The sequence below is a fragment of the Arachis hypogaea genome, chromosome 13 (genome assembly GCF_003086295.3).
Source record: "Arachis hypogaea cultivar Tifrunner chromosome 13, arahy.Tifrunner.gnm2.J5K5, whole genome shotgun sequence".
NCBI classification, from domain to species: Eukaryota; Viridiplantae; Streptophyta; class Magnoliopsida; order Fabales; family Fabaceae; genus Arachis; species Arachis hypogaea.
This window is the reverse complement of record NC_092048.1, coordinates 6,952,236-6,972,731: the sequence shown is the minus strand read 5'-3', so window position 1 is coordinate 6,972,731 and position 20,496 is coordinate 6,952,236. Positions and strand designations below refer to the sequence as shown.

The window sequence follows — 20,496 nt, the reverse complement described above, 5'->3', positions numbered from 1 at the left end:
AAGATTAATAGTAATAATTTGGTTCCAATTCATAAGTGGAACAAATACAAATTTTTCAGCGTATTCTTTTCAATTTAAAGAACTTCTATTAATCTCCCAAATCCAACTCAACCACCTTATTTTTGCCTCAGATGCTGGAAAACTCTTTGGTTGGTTCTCTGGCCTTACTTCTTGGCTTGTCCTAATGATAGGTTCAACTCTTAGTCTAATTGGTTATGGTGTTTAATATCTCTTCCTAGCTAATTATATCTCAAATATCTCTTATTGGCATGTTTTTTTGCTAACTTTTTTTGGTGACAATAGTATTTGCTGGATCAACACAGTTTGTTATGTCGTTACAATAAGAAATTTTTTGTCTCATAGTCAAGTAGCCGTTGAAATCGCAACTAGTTACCAAGATTTGAACGCTAAGGTTTATATTAATATTGTTGATATTTTTTCACCACAAAAGAACAAGGCTAGAGCATTCTTTTGTAATAAAAATAGAGTTTAGCAACAAAATTGCTCCACCCTTATTCTTTTGGAGTGGAAAAACATCAATAACATTAGTATAAAACCTTAGCACTCAAACTTTGTAACAAGTTGCAATTCTAATAGTTACTTAACTATGAGACAAAAAATTCCTTATTGTAACAACATAATAAACTATGTTAATCCAATAAATACTGTTGCCGGCAAGGAAAGTTAGCCAAAAAAAAAAAACATGACAATAAGAGAGATTTGAGATATAGTTAGTTAGGAAGAGATATTAAACACCATAATCAATGAGACTAAGAGTTGAACCTATCATTAGAACAAGCCAAAAAACAAAGCCAGAAACCAACTAAAGAGTTTTTCAGCATCCGAGGCAAAAGTAAAGTTGTTGAATTGGATTTGGGAGATTGATAGTTCTTTGAATTGAGAAGAATATGCTGAAAAATTTGTATTTCTTCCACTTATGGATTGGAGTCAAATTATTCCTACTAAGCCTAACCATTGAAGAACCGTCGATGATGATAATGAAAAAAATTTATAAGATTTTGATGAATGAACAAGATTTTGATGAGAGAAATTCTTTTCTTGTGCTATGCACTTCTAACAAATTCTTATGAGGTTAGAAAGATTTATATACACATACAAAGAAATTAGAAATTTAAAATTCAAACGGAAATCCAATGTTTGGATACAAGTACTTATGTTATGCAAGCCATCTTCCACTTTCATCTCGAATTAGACCTCCACTACCCGGGTTCCCTTGGGAGGCACCATCAGTATTAACTTTAACCCATCCATTTGGGGGAGGTTTCCATCGAATGAAGACTTCTTTTCTCCTGCTAGCTTTTCTAAAATTCCAGTCCCTCTTGCAAGCTTTAGGCACAGTTTCAGCAAATTCAGTTAACACTTGATGGGAATTATGTGGTCTTTTGAACGGAGGATAAAAAATTTCACCTAAGGTTGAAAACTAACCTGCAAGATTGAAAGAGACTGGACATTCTTTATGTTTGGTACAACTAGACCATTTGGAGTAGCCATGGCAACTCCAATGTTGTGTGAACCTATAGCAAGTAAACCCATCTTGTCAGATCCAAATTGACGGCTAATGCCTCAAATAAACTATTGAATTAACAGACCCCACATATCAACCAACTATAACCAGAAAAAACATTGAATCTACCAAAATTCAAACACATTCAACCTTCAAAGAAGGCTAGCAAGACATATCGAGAGTTCAGCCTGTAATGTTTAAGAGACAGACCTTTGAATATGACCTCCATTAAATCCTCTTTGAAGCAACTATTCAAAGAGGGGTACTTGGTGAGGGCCATTGACAATGATTTGACTAATATTGGCAGAAAAGTGTGCTTGACATCTGGATAAGGATTGTTTTTCTGAAACGCTGTTTTAAGCTCCACTAGAGCATTGCATTTTATCTCATCTACATAATGGAAATGTGGGACCTTGGCAGCCAGAGACATTGATTTTACATTGCTCTTTGGTATCCCCTAAAAGAGAATAGAGAAGAAAATAATTAACTTCCAAGCTATTCAACATTCAAGGTCGTCACGGTTTTCTTTCCAGGTTGACATGTATCATTGTCTCGTAAGAAAGAGACAGAAGAAAAGGGATTCAGATTCATATGGATGCTTTTACCTTAGGGGAAGTATCCTATTTATACCAGGTGTCACACTCTTTAGACCTATTAGTTGTAACTGATGTCACACTCTTTACACCTATTAGTTGTAACTGATGGTGATTTGTACCAGGTGTCACACTCTTTACACTTAAACGGTTCCAGATGGTTGAAACTGCAGGAGTAAAACGTGCTCCATAGTTTCCTGGCACTCTTTACAGTTTACACCTATGACAGTTTAATAGTATTTAAGTATTTTTGAAAAAAAGTAGGCTCCAAGGGCGGTGCTTGCATCTTCCTGTTCAAAACAGAAATCACGTAGGAGGTGCTGGTTTTTAATTTTGCGAGCCTTATGTGGCCCAGTTGGAATGTCCATTTCTCAAAGGTTACATGATTTAAGAAGACCTTTTAGGTCGAAAAAAAAAGACCTTTTAGTTGACCAAGAACTGAAAAAGAAAGCTTTTTATTATCAAGTCCAAAAACAAAAAAGGTCTTTTATTATGGATTTAGCAAATTTTCAAGTGAAAACATTTTTCATTTCCAGGAACGGTCCATTTTTCTTTTCAGCTACAGTCATATACTAGAAATATATGTTTACTATTTTATAATTTATATTTTATTACTAAAAAAAATTGATTATTCTATTATGATAAAAGTGATTATTTGAGTGGTTAATTATTTAGTTAGAAAAGATGTGAATTAACAAGTATAAATATATAAATACATAATAATTAATTTAGTAACTATTTTTTATGTGTATTTAATATTTTTTATTTTTTATTTATACCATGTATATCTATATTTAATCACTACTCAGTTTAGAATATATTTTTTTATAACGACTAATTTTAATAGTTAGTTTTTAGTTTAATTATTTTGTTAGTGTTCATAATTTTATTAAATTTTTAATTTTTTTTATAGATTTTTTTTAATTGAATCCTTATATTACTTTTAGTTTTGTAATTAGGTTATTCTTAGTATAAAAAATATTAGAATTAATTAAATATTTTTTTACAAATTAAAAGTATTTACAATAAAAAATCTAACATATCCTTTAATCACATATTTTTTTTAAAAAAAATCTATTAATTTTAATATTTTTTATATAAAAATAATTTAATTATAAAATTAAAAATAATATAAAAACTTAATATATATACAAAATTAATTAAAAATTTGGTAAAAGTATGCGACTGAAGGAATAATTAAACCTTAGTTTTCTAATGTAGCATTGATTATACATTTAACTAAATTGCAGGGTACGTAACAAGCAAAATCAAAGTAAGGTTCCTCTTTGATCGATTTCTCAACAATTCAATTCCCCAACAACGCCATTGAGCACGAGCTTCGCGCTTTCTTCTTTTGCAATTGAAATCCCTAAACCTCAGAAATCAAATCCCCCTTCTCTGCAAATTTATGCTTAATGGCTCTTCACACCCAGGTTCTCGCCCTCTTCTTCATACATCACAAAAAGTTTCAATTTTTATTTTCATTTTCTTTTGGGTTATGACTGTGTATGTTGGTTTTGCAGGTTGTTGGGTTGGCACAGCTTCTTTGCCCTCTTAATTCCAACATTGTTCTCAAAACAGCATGGTATCCTATTTATGCTTTTATCCATCAAATTTTTCATTCTTTCACTGATGATTGGTTTCCTTGATTGTTATGAAGCTGTTCTATAGGGATTGTGATACCCGTTTACTCTACCTTTAAGGCTATTGAGAGTAAAGACCAAAATGACCAGCACAAGTGGTTATTGTATTGGGCAGGTTCCTAATTTTCCTTCCTTCTTAATGTGTACAAAATTGCTTAATTGCTGTTATTGTTGTGTTAAGTGTTTCATTCATTGATCCCTGTCATATACTTGTCCTGTAATTGTTAGTGCTTATAATACTTACTTGTGTTTGTATCATTCAAGTTTTGATTGACCATTTTGGAAGAATTCCCAAGTGAGTGGGAATTACTTTTGATAATCATCTGTGCAATTCATTTTATTTATTTATATTTTTTTAAGAGTTCATTGATTCGATGGTTTTATCTGGAATATGGGTATGTTTATTAATGCTGATCTCTCTTATGGTTTTCCAGCTTATGGATCTTTTAGTGTAGCAGAAATGTTTGCAGAAAAGTTACTTTCCTGGTACGGTCAAGTCGTCAGTATCTCCATAAGTTTATTTCATTTGCTTCTATTAACTGTAATGGTTCATCTTTTTTTCTTCCTGCAAACTTGCCTATTTATTTATTCATGTCTTCATTGTTAAAGTAGCTAGTCCTATGTTTTCTTGTTATTTGCTTCCAATTTTTTCTTCTTGTGATCTTCCACAATTTATGCTCTCCTGATGCCTGGAACCAATTACATTCAGATTTTCTATCTTGATTTGATTGTGTTTTAACATTTTACTTGGAGTATTGTGGGATCTAAGCGTTTATCATATCAATTCAGGTTTCCACTCTATTACCACATGAAGTTTGCATTTCTTGTTTGGCTACAGCTTCCCACTATTAATGTAAGCTTAATCAAACTGCTGTACATTACTGCTTTTGTGTTTTTTCAGTTGCTTCGTTAGTCAGTTAGTTAATAATATCTTTTTTAGCTCTTGAGCAGGATATATTGTATTATGCTATTTTACTTCTCTTTTACTTGTGCTTGTCTCCGTGATAACATTTCCGGTATATCGGGTGGTAGTAAATAAACAAAACCACATGGTGCTTGTTGAACAGGGTGCAAAACAACTCTACACGGATCATTTGCGTCCATTCCTGTTAAGGCATCAAGCTAGACTTGATCATGTTGTCGACGTTGTGTATGGTGAAATGGTAAAATTCTATCTGTTGATTTTGTTATGATTCATTGTTGGAAATGCATTGTTTATTTTATTTTCTTTTGAAAACAAAAATATGTTTTCTCCTTCCTTTCCGCAGAGTAAATTTGTCATTGCACACCAGGTGGAATTCCAACTTGCAAGATCTCTACTAATGAACATTTTAGTGACAGGTATGCATGTGAACTCTGTAGCTCTATTTTCACTATTTAATCTCCTATTTCAATGCAATATAGCCAATCTGTTGTTTCTAAAGAAAATGTATAAACGAAATGGCTAAATGAAAGTTCGCATTTAGGAGCTATTTTAATTGATTTAGCTTTTCTATTTGCTGTTCTGTGTTTGTTCAAATTCAGTAGATTTGTTGTGAACTTGTGATTGGAATATGGCAGTGTAGATTTAAGTACATGGTTTAACTAAGAGTTTCGAAATTCATTGCATAGTAGGATTTATTTACTCCTCCTTCAATATGTGGTCTTGTGGTTTTGGTCATCAGAAGGGATTAAATTTTCTTTTCATATAAAAGATTTGTTTAATTTGTTGTTAGTTTTTCGCTTAAGAGATCTCTTTGCTCATGTTATCTGCATTCTGTGTCAGCAAATCAAATGGTTAGGAGTATCATTCTACCGGCTAGAAGGGAACCAAATCATATCGAAGGACCGAAGGGGCCACCGGTTCAGGATTCTGAATCAGACGAAGAGTGATCTGTTTGTTTCTCGTCGTTAGAAAAGCATCGATTGGATAGTTTTATAATGCACGAATTTTGTGATATGCATGTGGTTTTGTCTTAGTTCTGAGCTTCAAATTTTCTGTTCTCTTTCATTTTTCCCTTGTTTCAATCATTGTACATAGGAAATTTGCATATTGTATCCAATAAGAAGAACGTTCTTGGCAACTAGTTGAACTTGGGAGTGACATATATAAAACAAAAGTAATATAGTACCTCACCTAATGTCCTGCAGCACACTTGGGGGTTTTGTCTACACCATCTCTCTACCGGCCGTCAGTGCACCCAACCTGGCCAACCAATCTACCGCCTGATTTGCTTGCCGGTCAATGAGCTCGAAGCAGATAGACCAACTTTGACGAAATAGTAAGGTGGGATAAATCTGTAAATATTTTAGGCAGCTCCATTGGATGGAACTTTTATACAGAGCTCCATCAAATTTGCTATACATTAATTTGCTACTCGGATTTTTAATATCCATCATATAATTTCCCACTATTTGATCTTGATAGTTCAGGTTCTTCTGTTTATTTGGGTCATGTTAGGAGGAGTTTGCAACATTCCTAATATATAAAAGCTAGAATGATATCAATCACAGGAAGAAGAAAAAGGTCAAAATGAGAATGGATATTTGAGAAATAGTGAAAAAGGTATAATCCAAAAACCAATGGATGTGAAGAATTATGCATAGTTGTTATATATTCTAATAATCTTAATTCTTAGAGAAAATGATAAATGAATTTTCGACCTTTTGATCCGCAGACATTTAAGTCATTGATCTTTTTAAAACTTAGACATATTAATCCTTTATGTTTATTTAGATCTGTTAGATCTAACGAAGAAATCAAACGTGACTTCTTTTGTACTGATCTAGTTGATACGAATGCACATATCAGTGAGTTTTTAAAATAGAATAAATTAGATTCAAGAATTAATGTGTCCAAATTTTAAAGATGTCAGAAACTTAAATATATTTTTAAATTCTTAAGAACTTAAATATCTGTAAATTAAAAAGTCAGAGATCGACTTGTTCTTTTCTTTAATTCTTAATCACTTCCTAATCGTCCTCTGCAGACGAATGAAGCTTGGAAAATTTTTCATTTAAAGTATTATACTATAATAGCACCCTGCTTTTCAATTAACTCGCATGTGCTCAAACGACCACTATATGTCTTGACAGCTCATCGGTTATATAATATTGTTATTAATGTTAATAAGGTTTGAGCATCTCATCCATTTCGAATTTTCTATAAGGAACAAGGAAACAGATATATGCCGATATGCACACTATGAATTTTCTATAAGTATCATTTTTGTCTCTAACGTTTGGGATAAGTCTCAAAGTTGTCCCTAACATTTTAATTATTCTATTTAAGTCCCTAACGTTTCAAAACTGACTCAATGTTATCCTGCCATTAGGGATCCGTTAACAGAATTGACGGCAGGACAAAATTGAGACGATTTTGAAACGTTAGGGACTTAAATATGACGGAAACGTTGGGGACAAAAATGATACATAGAAATAAATTTTAATTTTATCATTCAATAATATCAATTTTTTACTATACATAGTATTCAATTATTTTTTAATCACATCTAAGTAAATTACACTTAATCATATTACTTTCATTTTAAATAAATTAATTTTTTTTATAATTTTACTCTTAAAAATTTTTAGTTATCATGAAATATTTGTAGAATGACTAGTATATAAACTTGTAGAAAAGAAAAAAAAAATATATATATATATATATACAATAAAATATAAATTATACCTTTTGTCTCTAATGTATCAAAATTCTTTAAATTATAAAAAAATAAATTTATTTAAAATAAAAGTAATGTGATTAAGTGTAATTTATTTAGATGTAATTAAAAAATAATTGAATACTATGTACAATAAAAAATTAATATTATTGAAAGATAAAATTAAATTAAAATTTATTTTTATGTATCGTTTTTGTCCCTAACGTTTTCGTCCTATTTAAGTCCCTAACGTTTTAAAATCGTATCAATTTTGTCCTGCCGTCAATTTTGTTAACGGGTCGCACAACATTGAGTCAAGTTTAAAACGTTAAGGACTTAAATAGGACGATTGAAACGTTAGGTTGGAGACAAAAACAATACTTTACTCTATTCTAAAATAATTCCACACTCCTTATTGTTATTAAAGGGTGTATAGAAACGTTTATAGCCAGGTAAACTGTATCCGAGTTGGTGGATATATTTAAATGAGGGAAAATTATATTTATTTTATTTTTTCATTAAAAGCATTCTCCTCCGCAAAAGAAAGTCTAAATCAGCATTTTTGTTAAAATTTGGTTAATATTTAATAAAATTTTTTTTATATTATTAAATATAATTTTATACTATTAAAAATATTAATAATGGTGAATTAATAATTATAAATTATAAAATTTTTTAAACTCTTAGTACTCCTCTTGTAGCAAAGTCTACGAAAATATTACTTACTTTATTTTTAATTTAATTTGCCACATTGATACGGTAAAAATTCTAAGAGCAACTCCAGCTAAAATATGAAATCCTATTTCTAAAAAGCATAGGCTAGCCATTAAAAAAAAAAGAAGTCCCAGCTTGCTTTTTAAGAGGAGAGAGCCTATGTGAACATGAATTTTTATTGTCTAATAATAACTTATCACGTAACAAGTTATTATAAAAATAAATAATTATATAAATTCATAATTAATAAATAATTATATTAAATAATTAAATTATAATTTATTATATTAAATAATTATATATCTATTTAATTAATAATTTATTTTAATTATTTCAGTTAGGAAAAAAATTTTTTGTATTGTATTATCAATTTTTTTAAAAAATACCAAATTTTAAAATATGCAGCAATATTAACAGTTAAAAAAAGACTTAATTAAATATATATGGCAATTTCAGAATATTTATCGTTAATTATAGAGTTCTATTATACTTTTTTTTATATTGCGTATTTTACTAATTAGTTTAATTTCAAATTATATGTTGTACACTATGGTTATATATGAAGTTATTAATTTTTTTAATATTAATATTTTTAATAGTAAATTATTTTTTAATTTATAAATTTTAATAATATTATTACAAAAAATAATAACTATATTAATTTTAATTATTTTAATTAATTAATTAATTAAGTGAAATTATAATAAAAATTAAAGTTAATTTTTTTTAATAAAAAAAATATTTAAAATTTTTATTTATTATTTATAATGTAAAAATTAATATTAAATTATTTTTTATGATAAATAGGCCACAAATAAAGACTAAAATGAGTTTCATACTAAAAACGGTGTAAATTTATCATCTAGTTGCTAGTATTATATAAAGTCTTCTATCATTAACTCATTCCTAGATCCTAGTGGTTTGACTTTTATTTGTTACGCACTTATCCGTATTGATCTGAGTAAATGTTTAAATTTATTTTTCAAATTGTGTGTGCGAGTCAAGTTCTCTAAATTTTCATTCAATAAAGAATTGGAACACCGATATTCAATTTTCATTAAGAATACATTTAGATGAAAAAAATTATTGTTACTTTTTAAGTAGAAGAAATGTATATTAAATTCATTCTTAAAATATCTTCTTTATACCCCTAAACTGAAATAAAAAATTTCAGTAACTCAAGAATTCTTTTAATACATATTTAGACATTATAATACTATTTCTTAAGAAAAAAATATAATAAATAAATTATTGAATTATGAGAATTACAGCACATAAAGTTCTTGATTTTGACCTAATTATTGCAATCTACCCATAATAATAATAATAATAATAATAATAATAATAATAATAATAATAATAATAATAATAATAATAATAATAATCTCTTTTACTACATAGAAGATCTAGAACTAGCTGAGGCCTGAGCTGATTTGAGTGTAACAACAATCTAAGAAGCTTGTATTGTATTGTATTGTATCCCAAATCAACGTCACTTTTTCTTTACTGAATCAAAAGCTGAAACCAAATGGTATACTCACAATCACAATAACCTTCATTCCTAAATTCTTGACCCTTTAACGCTCTCCAAACCCCAAAAACAGGGGAAATAAAAAACCAGAAACCCACCATCTCAAAAAGGTGGTTCTTTTTCGTTTGAGGTGGGTACCCAAAGAAGAAAACACACACCATGATTGGACGCAGAGAAGGAGCATTGATGAGGAACAACGGTTCCCATTCTCTTTGGAAATCGAAGGTTGTAACCGCCGTAGCAATTGGGGTCCTCATTGGTTGCGTCTTCGCGTTCTTGTTCCCAAATGGTTTCTTCTACTCTGTTCCCACTTCAACCCCAAATCGCCACCTTTCTCTTGCCGGATCCAAAACCCAGGTTCCAAATTCAGAAAAGATTACAACTTTGCCTTTTGTTTTGAATTATCTTATGCTCTGAATCTTAGTCTCTTGCAATGGGTTTTTCGTTGACTTTTTAGTTCCTCTGTTCTGACTTAACTGTTACCTCTATTGTCATTGTGGGATTATGCTTGACCTTGTAGCACTGCAGATCATTTGTTGAGTCATTTGATTACGTAATATGGATCATGCAAGTACTTAGCATATATGTAATAGTCTTGGTTAGTCACCTATTTTAAATAGGGATGTTAGTAGTGTTTGTTTTCAATATGTGGGTAAAAAATATGTACTTTGTGCCTGGATTGGTTTGATATTGTAGAAAATTTGGCCAGATTCGGTTTATTTCTCTGCATTGAGATAATGCAGTTTCCTGGGTTTCATCTCAAACTGGAATTCAGTTTTTCAGCTAGTTAGAGTGGATGAATCTAGCTGATATTTTCAAGTTTATCAAATGTGCTTAAAAAGGGGGTTATTTAATGGTTTCCTATGAAAGTAAGGGTACTTCATCTTTTGCCCTGATTTGCATGTACAGTGTGTTTTGTTTGGTAGGGGTCTCAGGACAGAAAACACAGACATTGAGCCAATAGAGACAGAGACAAGACAAAATGTTCTCTGTTCCTTTCTCCAGTTTTTTGTTGGATGGAAAATTAGGCAAATTTTGTCCTAGAATAAAGGCATTCCTTCTCTACTTTGTATTTGTCTTCTTATCTGAAGAAGTTTGTGTCTCCTAGTGTTTCTGTATTTGTCTTGAGGTAGTTACCAGATGGAGCCTTGGTTTATGTTTTGGACATGATTTCTAGATTTATAGACCATGTGCGTAGCAAGATTCATTCATTGTGTTGTATTTTTCTTTGGCAGGAAAATCCAGCTGAATGTGAATCCTCTGATCGGCTCAACATGTTGAAATCAGAGTTGGTGGCAGTATCAGATAAAAATGCTGAGCTGAAAAAACAGGTGAGGGAATTGACAGAGAGGCTGCGGTTTGCGGAGCAAGGGAAAGATCAGGCTCAAAAGCAGTTTCTTGCATTGGGTAAACAGCAAAAAGCTGGACCTTTTGGTACCGTCAAGGGATTAAGAACTAACCCTACTGTTGTTCCTGATGAATCCGTGAACCCAAGGTTGGCAAAGCTATTACAGAAAATCGCAGTTAAACAAGAGCTTATAGTTGCGCTTGCAAACAGAAATGTGAAGGAAATGCTGGAGGTCTGGTTCACCAACATCAAGAGAGTAAACATAACCAATTATCTGGTTGTTGCTTTAGATGAAGAGATTGAACAGTTCTGCCAATCAAATCAAGTCCCAGTGTATAAGAGAGATCCGGATGCAGCTGTTGATAACATTGGCAAGACAGGAGGGAACCATAAGGTCTCAGGGCTTAAATTCCGTATTCTAAGAGAATTTTTGCAGTTGGGGTATGGTGTTCTTCTATCAGATGTGGACATTGTATATTTGCAAAATCCCTTCGATCATCTATATCGGGATTCAGATGTGGAGTCCATGAGTGATGGCCATGATAACAGGACGGCTTACGGTTATAACGATGTCTTTGATGAACCTGCAATGGGTTGGGCTCGATATGCACATACCATGAGGATATGGGTGTACAACTCTGGTTTCTTCTATATCAGACCAACAATTCCCTCCATTGAACTTTTGGATCGTGTGGCAACTCGACTTTCCCAGGAGGATGCATGGGACCAGGCAGTTTTCAACGAGGAGCTCTTTTTCCCCTCGCATCCAGGCTATGAAGGGCTACATGCTGCAAGAAGAACTATGGATATGTATCTGTTCATGAACAGCAAGGTTCTTTTCAAGACAGTGAGGAATGATGCTAAGCTAAGCAAGTTGAAACCGGTAATTGTTCATGTGAATTACCACCCTGATAAGCTTCCGCGAATGAAAGCGGTTGTCGAATTCTATGTCAACGGGAAGCAGGATGCTCTCAAAGCTTTCCCTGAAGGCTCAAATTGGTAACCTTGCCTTTGTTCAGAACAGGTTTTTCAGTAGATTTTATTAGTATATAAAAGCATAACTTTAGGTCAAAAAGGATGTGACTTATAAGCACATTGAGTTATGTTGTTTGCCCCATTTCTTATATGGTTCCGTTCTCTTCTTCTCTTTGTTGTGCTTTCTTTAGAGGGGGCTTATATGAGATTTTCTTGTGTAACATTTGTTGTTTGCTAATGGAAAAGCTTTGTTGTTTTTATCTTAACCTCGTAATAAACATTGGAAAGTAAACATTAGAATAAACATAATATCACTTATATGTTCAGATTCATGAAGCAACATACATTAATTCAATCAAGATGCTCCATGCACCTTACTTTAGAGGATTAACCAAATCCCCAGAAGATTCAAACATTTTGTTAATGAAACTTAAATGTTGGAATGGGCCAAATCCAAATACTGTTTGGAAAGTTGTGCTATTGTTTCTTCCCCATACTTGTCTACCATTGCTTCCAGCAGAGAGTCATTTTCGTTTGTGATATCCACACACTTTTGAGAAAGCCAAACAAGTTCTTTCCTTAATTCTTTATTTTCATCTCTCAGACTTTCCACTTTGTTCTCTACCTCCTCATATTCTTTCTGCCAAGGGAATTGAAACACATACAAATTAAATAAATGGAAATTAAAACGTTGTATACTTGTATGTAAAATGACCAAGATTTTTTTGTACCTTTTTCTTCATCGTTATTTTCTTGTATGATATCCCATTTCCCGCCCTTTTTCTTGCTTTTATTTCTTCTTCTTCTTCTTTTCAAAGTAAATAACACCATAACAAGAAATATTAGTACATGATTAGTTAAGAGTTAAATTACAGTCATTAAATTTAAAGGCTTCTTTTAACAAAATTATAGATAGAAATGGATTAAGTCATTCTTATTTCTCCTGTACTGAGAGGATGTGAGGCCTAAATCGATTAGGCCTCACACACCACGTCTATGATAAATGGTAGCGAGTGAGCACAGTACACGTGAGAAAGGGCGAACGCAAACAAATATACATTAGTACCGGAATTTCAGGTCGGACAATGCCAGTAGATGCATTGATTCCTGTCTCCAAATTCTGATTCAGTTTAGTTGGATTTAGTGTTGCTGAAGAACTTCCATTCTGATTAGCAGCATCACTATTTTTCATTCTAGTAATAACCTTCTGTGCTTCTTCCCCTGCATAAATCTCATTATATCATAAAACATCAAATTTCATCTTTATTCCCTATAACTATAACAAATTACAAACTTCGTTTCACATACCATTTCCTAATACCACACCACATTGCTTCTTAGTTGAAGGAAAATCCTGCAACACAAAATATAAATCTTTCTAAGTATGCATCCTGAACCATTCATCTGAATATATTAGCATGCTTTAGCTTAATCTCTCAATAATCAATATAACAATATATTAATCTTTACCTTTCTTTTCATCATGGGTTTCCTGCTTGAAATCACAACTGCTTTCCCTTTTCTTGCTTTTCTTTCTTCTTCATCTTCCTGTCGAAGTAAATTTTATATGCACCTTAGCATCAACTATTAGATTAATTGAGTGTTAAATATACCAACACTAGATATAATGATAAGTTGATTGATAATTGAATAAACCAGACTATGCAGATTGTGATATTATATATAGGATTCAACAATTAAACATGGAACATAAATGAATTCAGTCTTAGTAATTATCTATCTATATATCTATGGATCTTATCATGCATGCATGCGATTTTAAACTAGTGATATTCATGTCAACATTAGATTTGTTCTCCTTTGTTATTCATCAGTACAAATCGAATTGGTTAAGTCCAGAGATTTCGCTGTTTGGTAACAAGCGAAAAGTTGTGTACTCTATCATTTTGTATTTGTATACTAAGTCGACACACACCAAATTGAATGAATATAAACCAACTTTTATGTATAGTACCGGATTTTCGAGTTGAGAATTGGTGCCAGATTCATTGATGATGTGTGTTTCCAAATTCTGGTTCATAAGTTGAGTTGGATCTGCTGAAGAACTTCCATTCTGATAATTTTGCATATCAGCAACAAGCCTCTTAGATAATATTTTTGTATATACATTGATATTGTTAGCATCATGGCCTTCATTTGGTGATTTCTTGTTTCCACTTGCACACTGACTAGATGGTCCTACTAGAGAAGAACAGATAATGTACCTCCTCCATGGTACTACTCCTTCCAAATTGGTTTCTGGGATTATTGAAGATCTTTTCCCATTTATTGGTTTCTGGGATTATTGGACACGATTAGTGATTTTCAAACGTGGAAGACCGCTTTCTCTTTCGGACAAATGGTTAGGAATTTACTTAATATAAAATACATAAACTTATTCATGATGGAAGTTTAGTTTTCATATAAAAGAACCAAAACATAAATCAGTAAGTTTGGATGTATGTTTGAATATCAAGTCTTTAACATTTGAAGTAAAAATAACATTATTCTAAAAACATCATAAAATCTGATCCGTTAGGATAAAACAACAACAAACTCGGAACTGAACACATAAGCCCTCCCCAAATCTCTCCTCAACTCCGAAAACAAAGCACACAACGGATAGAAATTCTACCCAGTCCAACAAATCCGCGTAACCACCCTCAACAGACTCCAATATATACGAAATACATACTCAAGTGAGAGGTACGCTATTGACTCTAGTCTTTCTCCTGAACTCTCTCATACTTACACTTACTTGAGCGTCGGAGTCCCTTTTCAGGTACCCAACGCCGCCCCTCCGGTAGAAGACGACGTTCCTCCCTCACTACTCCAAGGAAAGCCAGTCTGTGTGTTATCAGAACGTGCTATACCTCGGAGTCAACTCTCACGCAGGAACATTTGGCGCCCACCGTAGGGCCCGATTCATTTAACCCCATTTTTTCTTTGCCCTGTGCATTTTTTATCTCCTCTGTTTTGCAGGACACAAACAATGGCAGACGAATACAGCCACGCTCCCTCCGACGTCAACCCACCGGAGATGATGGCAATCAATGAGGCCCTCAGGGCCGAGAATCAAAGGATGGCCGAGCTCCTGCGCCAGATGGAGCACGGCCACGCGAAGGGCGAACGCAAAAATGCCGAACAAAAGGAGGACAACAACGAGCACTCCTCCGAGACCAAACAAACTACTCCCAAAACGACAAAAACCATAGTCAAAAGAACCAACCCCTTCACAAAACCAGTTATGAATTTCAAAATGCCCGAAAACCTCACACTGCCGACAACCCTAAAACCTTACTACGGAATAGGAGACCCAAATGTCCATGTAACCAAATTCTACACTATGATGTTCATGAATAAAGAATCCGACCCCCTCCTGTGCCGAACCTTCCCGACCTTCTTAGACGGAGCCGCACTCATCTGGTTTTCCAACCTACCCGAAGGCTCCATCTCAAGTTTTAACGAGTTGGCCGACCAGTTCGTCAACCACTTCGCTGCCTCAAAAATCTATGTCCATAACTCAGACTACCTGAGCACAATCAAACAGGGACCAAGCTAAAGTCTAAAGGACTACATGACCAGATTCGTAGAAGCAACTAATGAGATACCCAACCTGAACCCCGAAGTCCACCTCCACGCCCTTAAAAGTGGCCTCCGCCCTGGGAAATTCCAAGAGTCCATCGTCATAGCAAAGCCTAAAACCCTGGCCGAGTTCCGAGAAAAAGCAACAACCCAAATCGAGGTAGAAGAATTCCGAGCACTCAGGAGGGCATAAAAACCCACACAAAACAGAGAAGAAGACAGACGAAGCAGACATCCAACCAGCAGGTAAGACCAAAGGCCATTCAGACTGACACCCAAGTTCGACACATACACTCCCTTCAACACAAAAAGAGAGGACATAGTGAAAGATATCCTACATTCCAAGCTCATCAAACCACCAAGCAGAGCCGGCACCTACCAGGACCAGAGACACGTGGACAAATTCAAGTACTGTGCTTTTCATCAAAAGTACGGCCACACAACGGATGATTGTGTGATAGCGAAGGACGTGCTTGAAAAATTAGCACGCCAGGGACTGCTGGACAAATACATCGACACACGAGGTCAAAGGAAAAACACTGAAGGCCTCGGCAACCAACAAAAAACAATCGACAACCCCCGAGACAAGGGGCGAAAGGTAGAAAACGATAACAACCCACCCCGTCGAATAATAAATTGTATTTCTGGTGGTTTTGCAGGTGGAGGATGCACGAGCTCGGCGCGAAAGAGGTCATACCGAGCCATGATGACTATGACAGAATCAGTAATACCTCGGCCGAACAACTCGGACAAACCTGGAATATCATTCAACTCCGACGATTACAAGGCCGCTGACCGAAACCTAGACGACCCTGTGGTCATTTCTGCACAAGTTGGAGAGCCCTTGGTCAAAAAGATCCTCATGGACCCAGGGAGCAGTGCCGACGTATTGTTCTATTCAACGTTCCAGAAAATGAACTTATGTGACAAACTCCTACAACCGTCATCCGGAGAACTGGTAGGTTTCTCAGGTGAGCGAGTCTCTATCCGAGGTTATATTTGGTTAAAAACTACTTTTGGGGATTACCCCAACAGCAAAACTTTAGAAATACAATACCTGGTAGTAGATTGCAAAAGTCCCTATAACATTATCTTAGGCAGGCCATCGTTGAATGCGTTCAACGCTGTTATTTCCACTGTACATTTGTGTGTCAAGTTTATTTCACAGGACAACAAGGTGGTGACAATCCATGGAGACCAGAAGGAGGCCAGACAATGCTATAACGCCAGTCTAAAAAACGAACAACCAAAACACCTTGACCAGCAATATGTCCAAGCAGTATATAACTCAGACCAGCTACATGCCCTGGCAGACTTGGACCCAAGAACAAATAACCAGGAACGACCTATGCCCCTTGATGACCTCACCAAAGTACAATTGGCAAGCAACAAAGATAGATACACATACCTCGGAAACGCACTAAAGGAAGCAGAACGAACTCAACTGGTGGAACTCTTGAGACAAAACATCGACTTATTCGCCTGGACTCCAGCAGATATGCCCGGAATTGACCCGAACGTTATCTGCCACAAACTTGCAATAAACCCGTCAATCCGACCTATAGCCCAGAAGAAGAGACACTTAGGAACTGACAAGAGGACAGCCTCCTTGGAGGAAACCCAGAAATTATTATCCGCCGGGTTCATCAAGGAGCTCAAGTATTCAACGTGGTTGGCCAACGTCGTGATGGTAAAGAAAAATAATGGCAAATGGAGGATGTGTGTCGACTATACAGACCTCAACAAAGCCTGCCCGAAGGACGCATACCCACTACCGTGTATCGACAAACTTGTGGACAATTCCTCCGGCTTCCAATGCTTAAGCTTTATGGATGCCTACTCCGGTTACAACCAAATCCTAATGCACGAAGGAGATCAAGACAAAACCGCCTTCATCACCGACAACGGTAACTTCTGCTACAAAGTCATGTCATTCGGACTCAAAAACGCAGGCGCCACTTACCAACGCCTCATGGATAAGATCTTCTCAAAACAAATTGGACGAAACATAGAAGTCTATGTCGACGACATGGTAGCAAAATCAACACAAACGTCAAACCACGCCGACGACTTAACAGAGATCTTCCAACAACTTCGGAAATACAATATGAAACTCAACCCTGAGAAATGTGCCTTTGGGGTACAAAGTGGGAAATTTCTCGGCTTCATGCTCACGTGCCGAGGTATAGAAGCAAACCCAGAAAAATGCCAAGCCATTCTTAATATGCGAAGTCCGAGGACAATAAAGGAAGTGCAGCAATTGACCGGCCGACTTGCGGCACTCGCAAGGTTCCTACCATGTATAGCGCAACGATCGCATCACTTCTTCAAAAAGTTGAGAAAACAAGAACAATTCCACTGGTCCGAAGAATGTGAAATAGCCTTCACAGAACTCAAAACACTACTCACAACACCCCCAATCCTCCGAACGCTAGAAACAGGTAAACCGCTATATCTGTACTTATCGATCACTTACTACGCTATCAGCTCCGTTTTGGTAACAGAAATAGACAAACAACAGCATCCGGTATACTTCGTCAGCAAATCACTTCAGGGTGCCGAGTCCCGCTATCCAAAGCTAGAAAGATTAGCTTTAGCACTTGTTATAACAGCCAGACGACTACGGCACTACTTTCAAAGCCACACCATCATAGTCAGAACAGAACAACCCTTAAGACAAATACTGACGAGGCCCGAACTGGCGGGAAGGCTAATCAAGTGGTCCATCGAGCTTTCAGAATATGACATACAATACCAGTCCAGAGGCGCTATCAAATCACAAGCGTTAGCCGACTTCGTCGCCAAACTGACACAAGAAGACACATCTCCTCAGGAAGACCCATGGACGCTATACGTCGACGGGGCCTCAAACAGCAAAGGCTCCGGAGCAGGAATACTCCTCGAAAACAGCCAGGGAATACAACTCGAACAATCACTACAATTCACCTTCCAGGCAAGTAATAACCAAGCAGAATACGAAGCTTTAATAGCAGGACTATGCCTAGCACAGACCATGGGAATAACAAAAATAAACGTCAAGTGCGACTCACTCTTAGTAGTGCAACAAGTAACAGGTAATTTTCAGGTAAAAGATCCACTTCTTGAGAAATACAACGCAATGGTTAACAACCTCATCAGAAGATTCGACAGATTCGATATTCTTCATATACCAAGGGAACAAAACAACAGAGCAGATCTCCTCTCCAAGTTGGCAACAACAAGAAGTCAATACAACAGCCCCGTGTTGTCACAACTAACACTGGACGAACCCAGCGTCACCTTAACAACAATGGCTAGTGTTTCATAGGAAGACGACTGGAGAACACCATTCATAAACTACCTAAGAACAGGAATAATGCCCGACAACATTCAAAACGAAAAGAAATTCAAAAGACTGGCGAGCTTTTACACGATACTGGGGACTAGGGGTGGCAACACTACCCGAACCCGCGGGTATCCACCCCGCCCCTACCCGCCCGCCCCCGCACCGGGGCGGGTTTTAACGGGGCGGGTTCTTAGGCGGGGCGGGGCGGGGTCGGGTTTAGGTTGAACCCGCCCCTACCCGCCCCGGTATATATAATATATATGTAAATATATATATTTTTAATATATAATATATGTAACGTATATAAAATAATTAGTAAAATGATTAATAATATTATATCATATATAAATTTTTACTTTAATTTATATTATGTATGTAAATGGTGGTTATATAATTTTTAAAATTTAATTTTATTTATTGGATTTAATAATTATAAGGGCGGGTAGGGGCGGGTTAGGGTTTAACATTTTACAACTCGCGGGTAGGGCGGGGCGGGTTTGATGCGGGTTTTCTGTAGAGCGGGGCGGGGTCTGGTAGAGCAAAAACCCGCCCCTACCCGCCCCGTTGCCACCCCTACTGGGGACCGAGCTATACAAGAGAGGATTCACAAGGCCACTCCTCCGATGCATAAACACGGCCGAAGCAAAACTGGCCATGGACGAGGTCCACGAAGGGGTATGTGGCACTCACATTGGCGGCAGAAGCTTAGCCGCGAAAATCCTCCGAGCCGGTTACTATTGGCCGACGTTAAAACAAGATTGTATCCACAAAGTCACCCACTGTGATCAACGCCAACGCCATGCACCAATCATTCACAACCCGGCCGAGCAGCTACATACATCCGAGGTATCCTGGCCATTCAACAAATGGGGACTAGACATCCTCGGACCATTCCCTCCAGCTCCAGGCCAGGTCAAATTTTTAATTGTTGCTATAGATTACTTTACTAAATGGATAGAGGCCATACCATTAGCGAAAATCACTTCTGAAAAAATGATTTCTTTCGTATGGAAAAATATAATGTGTCGCTTTGGTATACCTCAATCCATCATCATCGATAATGGAAGACAATTCATAGACCAACGATTCACCAAATTTTTACAAAACTTCAAAATAAACCAACAATTTACCTCAGTTGAACACCCACAAACTAACGGTCTAGCAGAGGCTGCCAACAAGATAATTTTGCAGGGCCTTTGAAAAAAACTGGAAGACTCAAAAGGCGAATGGGCCGAGCTCATCCCAGAAGTGATCTGGAGCTACAACACCACAGAACAGTCTTCAACAAAGGAAACCCCGTTCAGATTGGTGTATGGGAGCGACACTATGATACCAATCAAAGTATCCCTACAAAGTAACAGAACTGCAAACACGAACGAAGCTGACAACATAGAAAGAAGGAAAACCGAACTTGACCTGATGGAGGAAGATCACAACAAATCAACACTACAACAGCTAGCAACAAAACGGGCTATAGCTCGGAAATACAACAGGAAAATCAAACCACAGACTTTTTCAAAAGGCGATCTCATACTCAGAAAGGTCGAAGACATACGAAAGCCGCACGGACATGGCAAGTTAAGCGCGAATTGGGAAGGACCATTCAAAGTGTACAA

At 35.7% G+C, this 20,496-nt stretch overlaps 4 protein-coding genes across 5 annotated transcripts; 3 read left to right on the top strand and 1 right to left on the bottom strand.

The window, feature by feature from the left end:
• Positions 1 to 1,042: 1,042 nt before the first annotated feature.
• Positions 1,043 to 2,122, bottom strand: LOC112736859 (lipoamide acyltransferase component of branched-chain alpha-keto acid dehydrogenase complex, mitochondrial). Of its 2 annotated transcripts, none has more exons than XM_025786504.2 (3): positions 1,736 to 2,122; positions 1,447 to 1,535; positions 1,043 to 1,347 (listed from the first exon to the last, which is right to left on the bottom strand). In XM_025786504.2, the coding sequence occupies exons 1-3, from the start codon at positions 1,953 to 1,955 to the stop codon at positions 1,210 to 1,212; spliced, it is 447 nt and encodes a 148-aa protein (XP_025642289.1). In that variant the 5' UTR covers positions 1,956 to 2,122; the 3' UTR covers positions 1,043 to 1,209. The 2 variants fall into 2 exon arrangements, with proteins under 2 accessions (XP_025642289.1, XP_025642288.1); XM_025786503.2 differs by having other exon boundaries at positions 1,676 to 2,105.
• A 1,175-nt stretch (positions 2,123 to 3,297) lies between these two features.
• LOC112736858 (HVA22-like protein k) lies at positions 3,298 to 6,167 on the top strand. The gene is made up of 8 exons (XM_025786502.3): positions 3,298 to 3,551; positions 3,642 to 3,703; positions 3,779 to 3,876; positions 4,196 to 4,247; positions 4,551 to 4,614; positions 4,829 to 4,924; positions 5,030 to 5,102; positions 5,527 to 6,167. Exons 1-8 carry the CDS (start codon positions 3,534 to 3,536, stop codon positions 5,631 to 5,633), a joined length of 570 nt encoding a protein of 189 aa, XP_025642287.1. The 5' UTR covers positions 3,298 to 3,533; the 3' UTR covers positions 5,634 to 6,167.
• Positions 6,168 to 9,521: 3,354 nt separating this feature from the next.
• Positions 9,522 to 12,230, top strand: LOC112736856 (arabinosyltransferase RRA3). Its single transcript, XM_025786500.3, has 2 exons — positions 9,522 to 10,004; positions 10,883 to 12,230. The coding sequence occupies exons 1-2, from the start codon at positions 9,807 to 9,809 to the stop codon at positions 11,996 to 11,998; spliced, it is 1,314 nt and encodes a 437-aa protein (XP_025642285.1). The 5' UTR covers positions 9,522 to 9,806; the 3' UTR covers positions 11,999 to 12,230.
• Positions 12,231 to 15,547: 3,317 nt separating this feature from the next.
• On the top strand, positions 15,548 to 18,862 carry LOC112732512 (uncharacterized). Its single transcript, XM_025781258.1, has 3 exons — positions 15,548 to 15,715; positions 15,836 to 17,274; positions 17,380 to 18,862. Exons 1-3 carry the CDS (start codon positions 15,548 to 15,550, stop codon positions 18,860 to 18,862), a joined length of 3,090 nt encoding a protein of 1,029 aa, XP_025637043.1.
• The last annotated feature ends 1,634 nt before the right edge of the window (positions 18,863 to 20,496 follow it).

Coding starts and splice junctions, on each gene's coding strand:
- LOC112736859 (XM_025786503.2), bottom strand. CDS start 1,955: ATGTCTCTGGCTGCCAAGGTCCCACATTTCCATTATGTAGATGAGATA. Junction 1,536..1,675: donor CTTGCTAGCCTTCTTTGAAG/GTTGAATGTGTT, acceptor TACTTGCTATAG/GTTCACACAACATTGGAGTT. Junction 1,348..1,446: donor AGTCTCTTTCAATCTTGCAG/GTTAGTTTTCAA, acceptor CTGTGCCTAAAG/CTTGCAAGAGGGACTGGAAT.
- LOC112736858 (XM_025786502.3), top strand. Junction 4,248..4,550: donor GCAGAAAAGTTACTTTCCTG/GTACGGTCAAGT, acceptor ATATCAATTCAG/GTTTCCACTCTATTACCACA. Junction 4,615..4,828: donor TACAGCTTCCCACTATTAAT/GTAAGCTTAATC, acceptor CTTGTTGAACAG/GGTGCAAAACAACTCTACAC.
- LOC112736856 (XM_025786500.3), top strand. CDS start 9,807: ATGATTGGACGCAGAGAAGGAGCATTGATGAGGAACAACGGTTCCCAT. Junction 10,005..10,882: donor TTGCCGGATCCAAAACCCAG/GTTCCAAATTCA, acceptor TTTCTTTGGCAG/GAAAATCCAGCTGAATGTGA.
- LOC112732512 (XM_025781258.1), top strand. CDS start 15,548: ATGACCAGATTCGTAGAAGCAACTAATGAGATACCCAACCTGAACCCC. Junction 15,716..15,835: donor AAGCAACAACCCAAATCGAG/GTAGAAGAATTC, acceptor CTGACACCCAAG/TTCGACACATACACTCCCTT. Junction 17,275..17,379: donor AATAATGGCAAATGGAGGAT/GTGTGTCGACTA, acceptor CCAATGCTTAAG/CTTTATGGATGCCTACTCCG.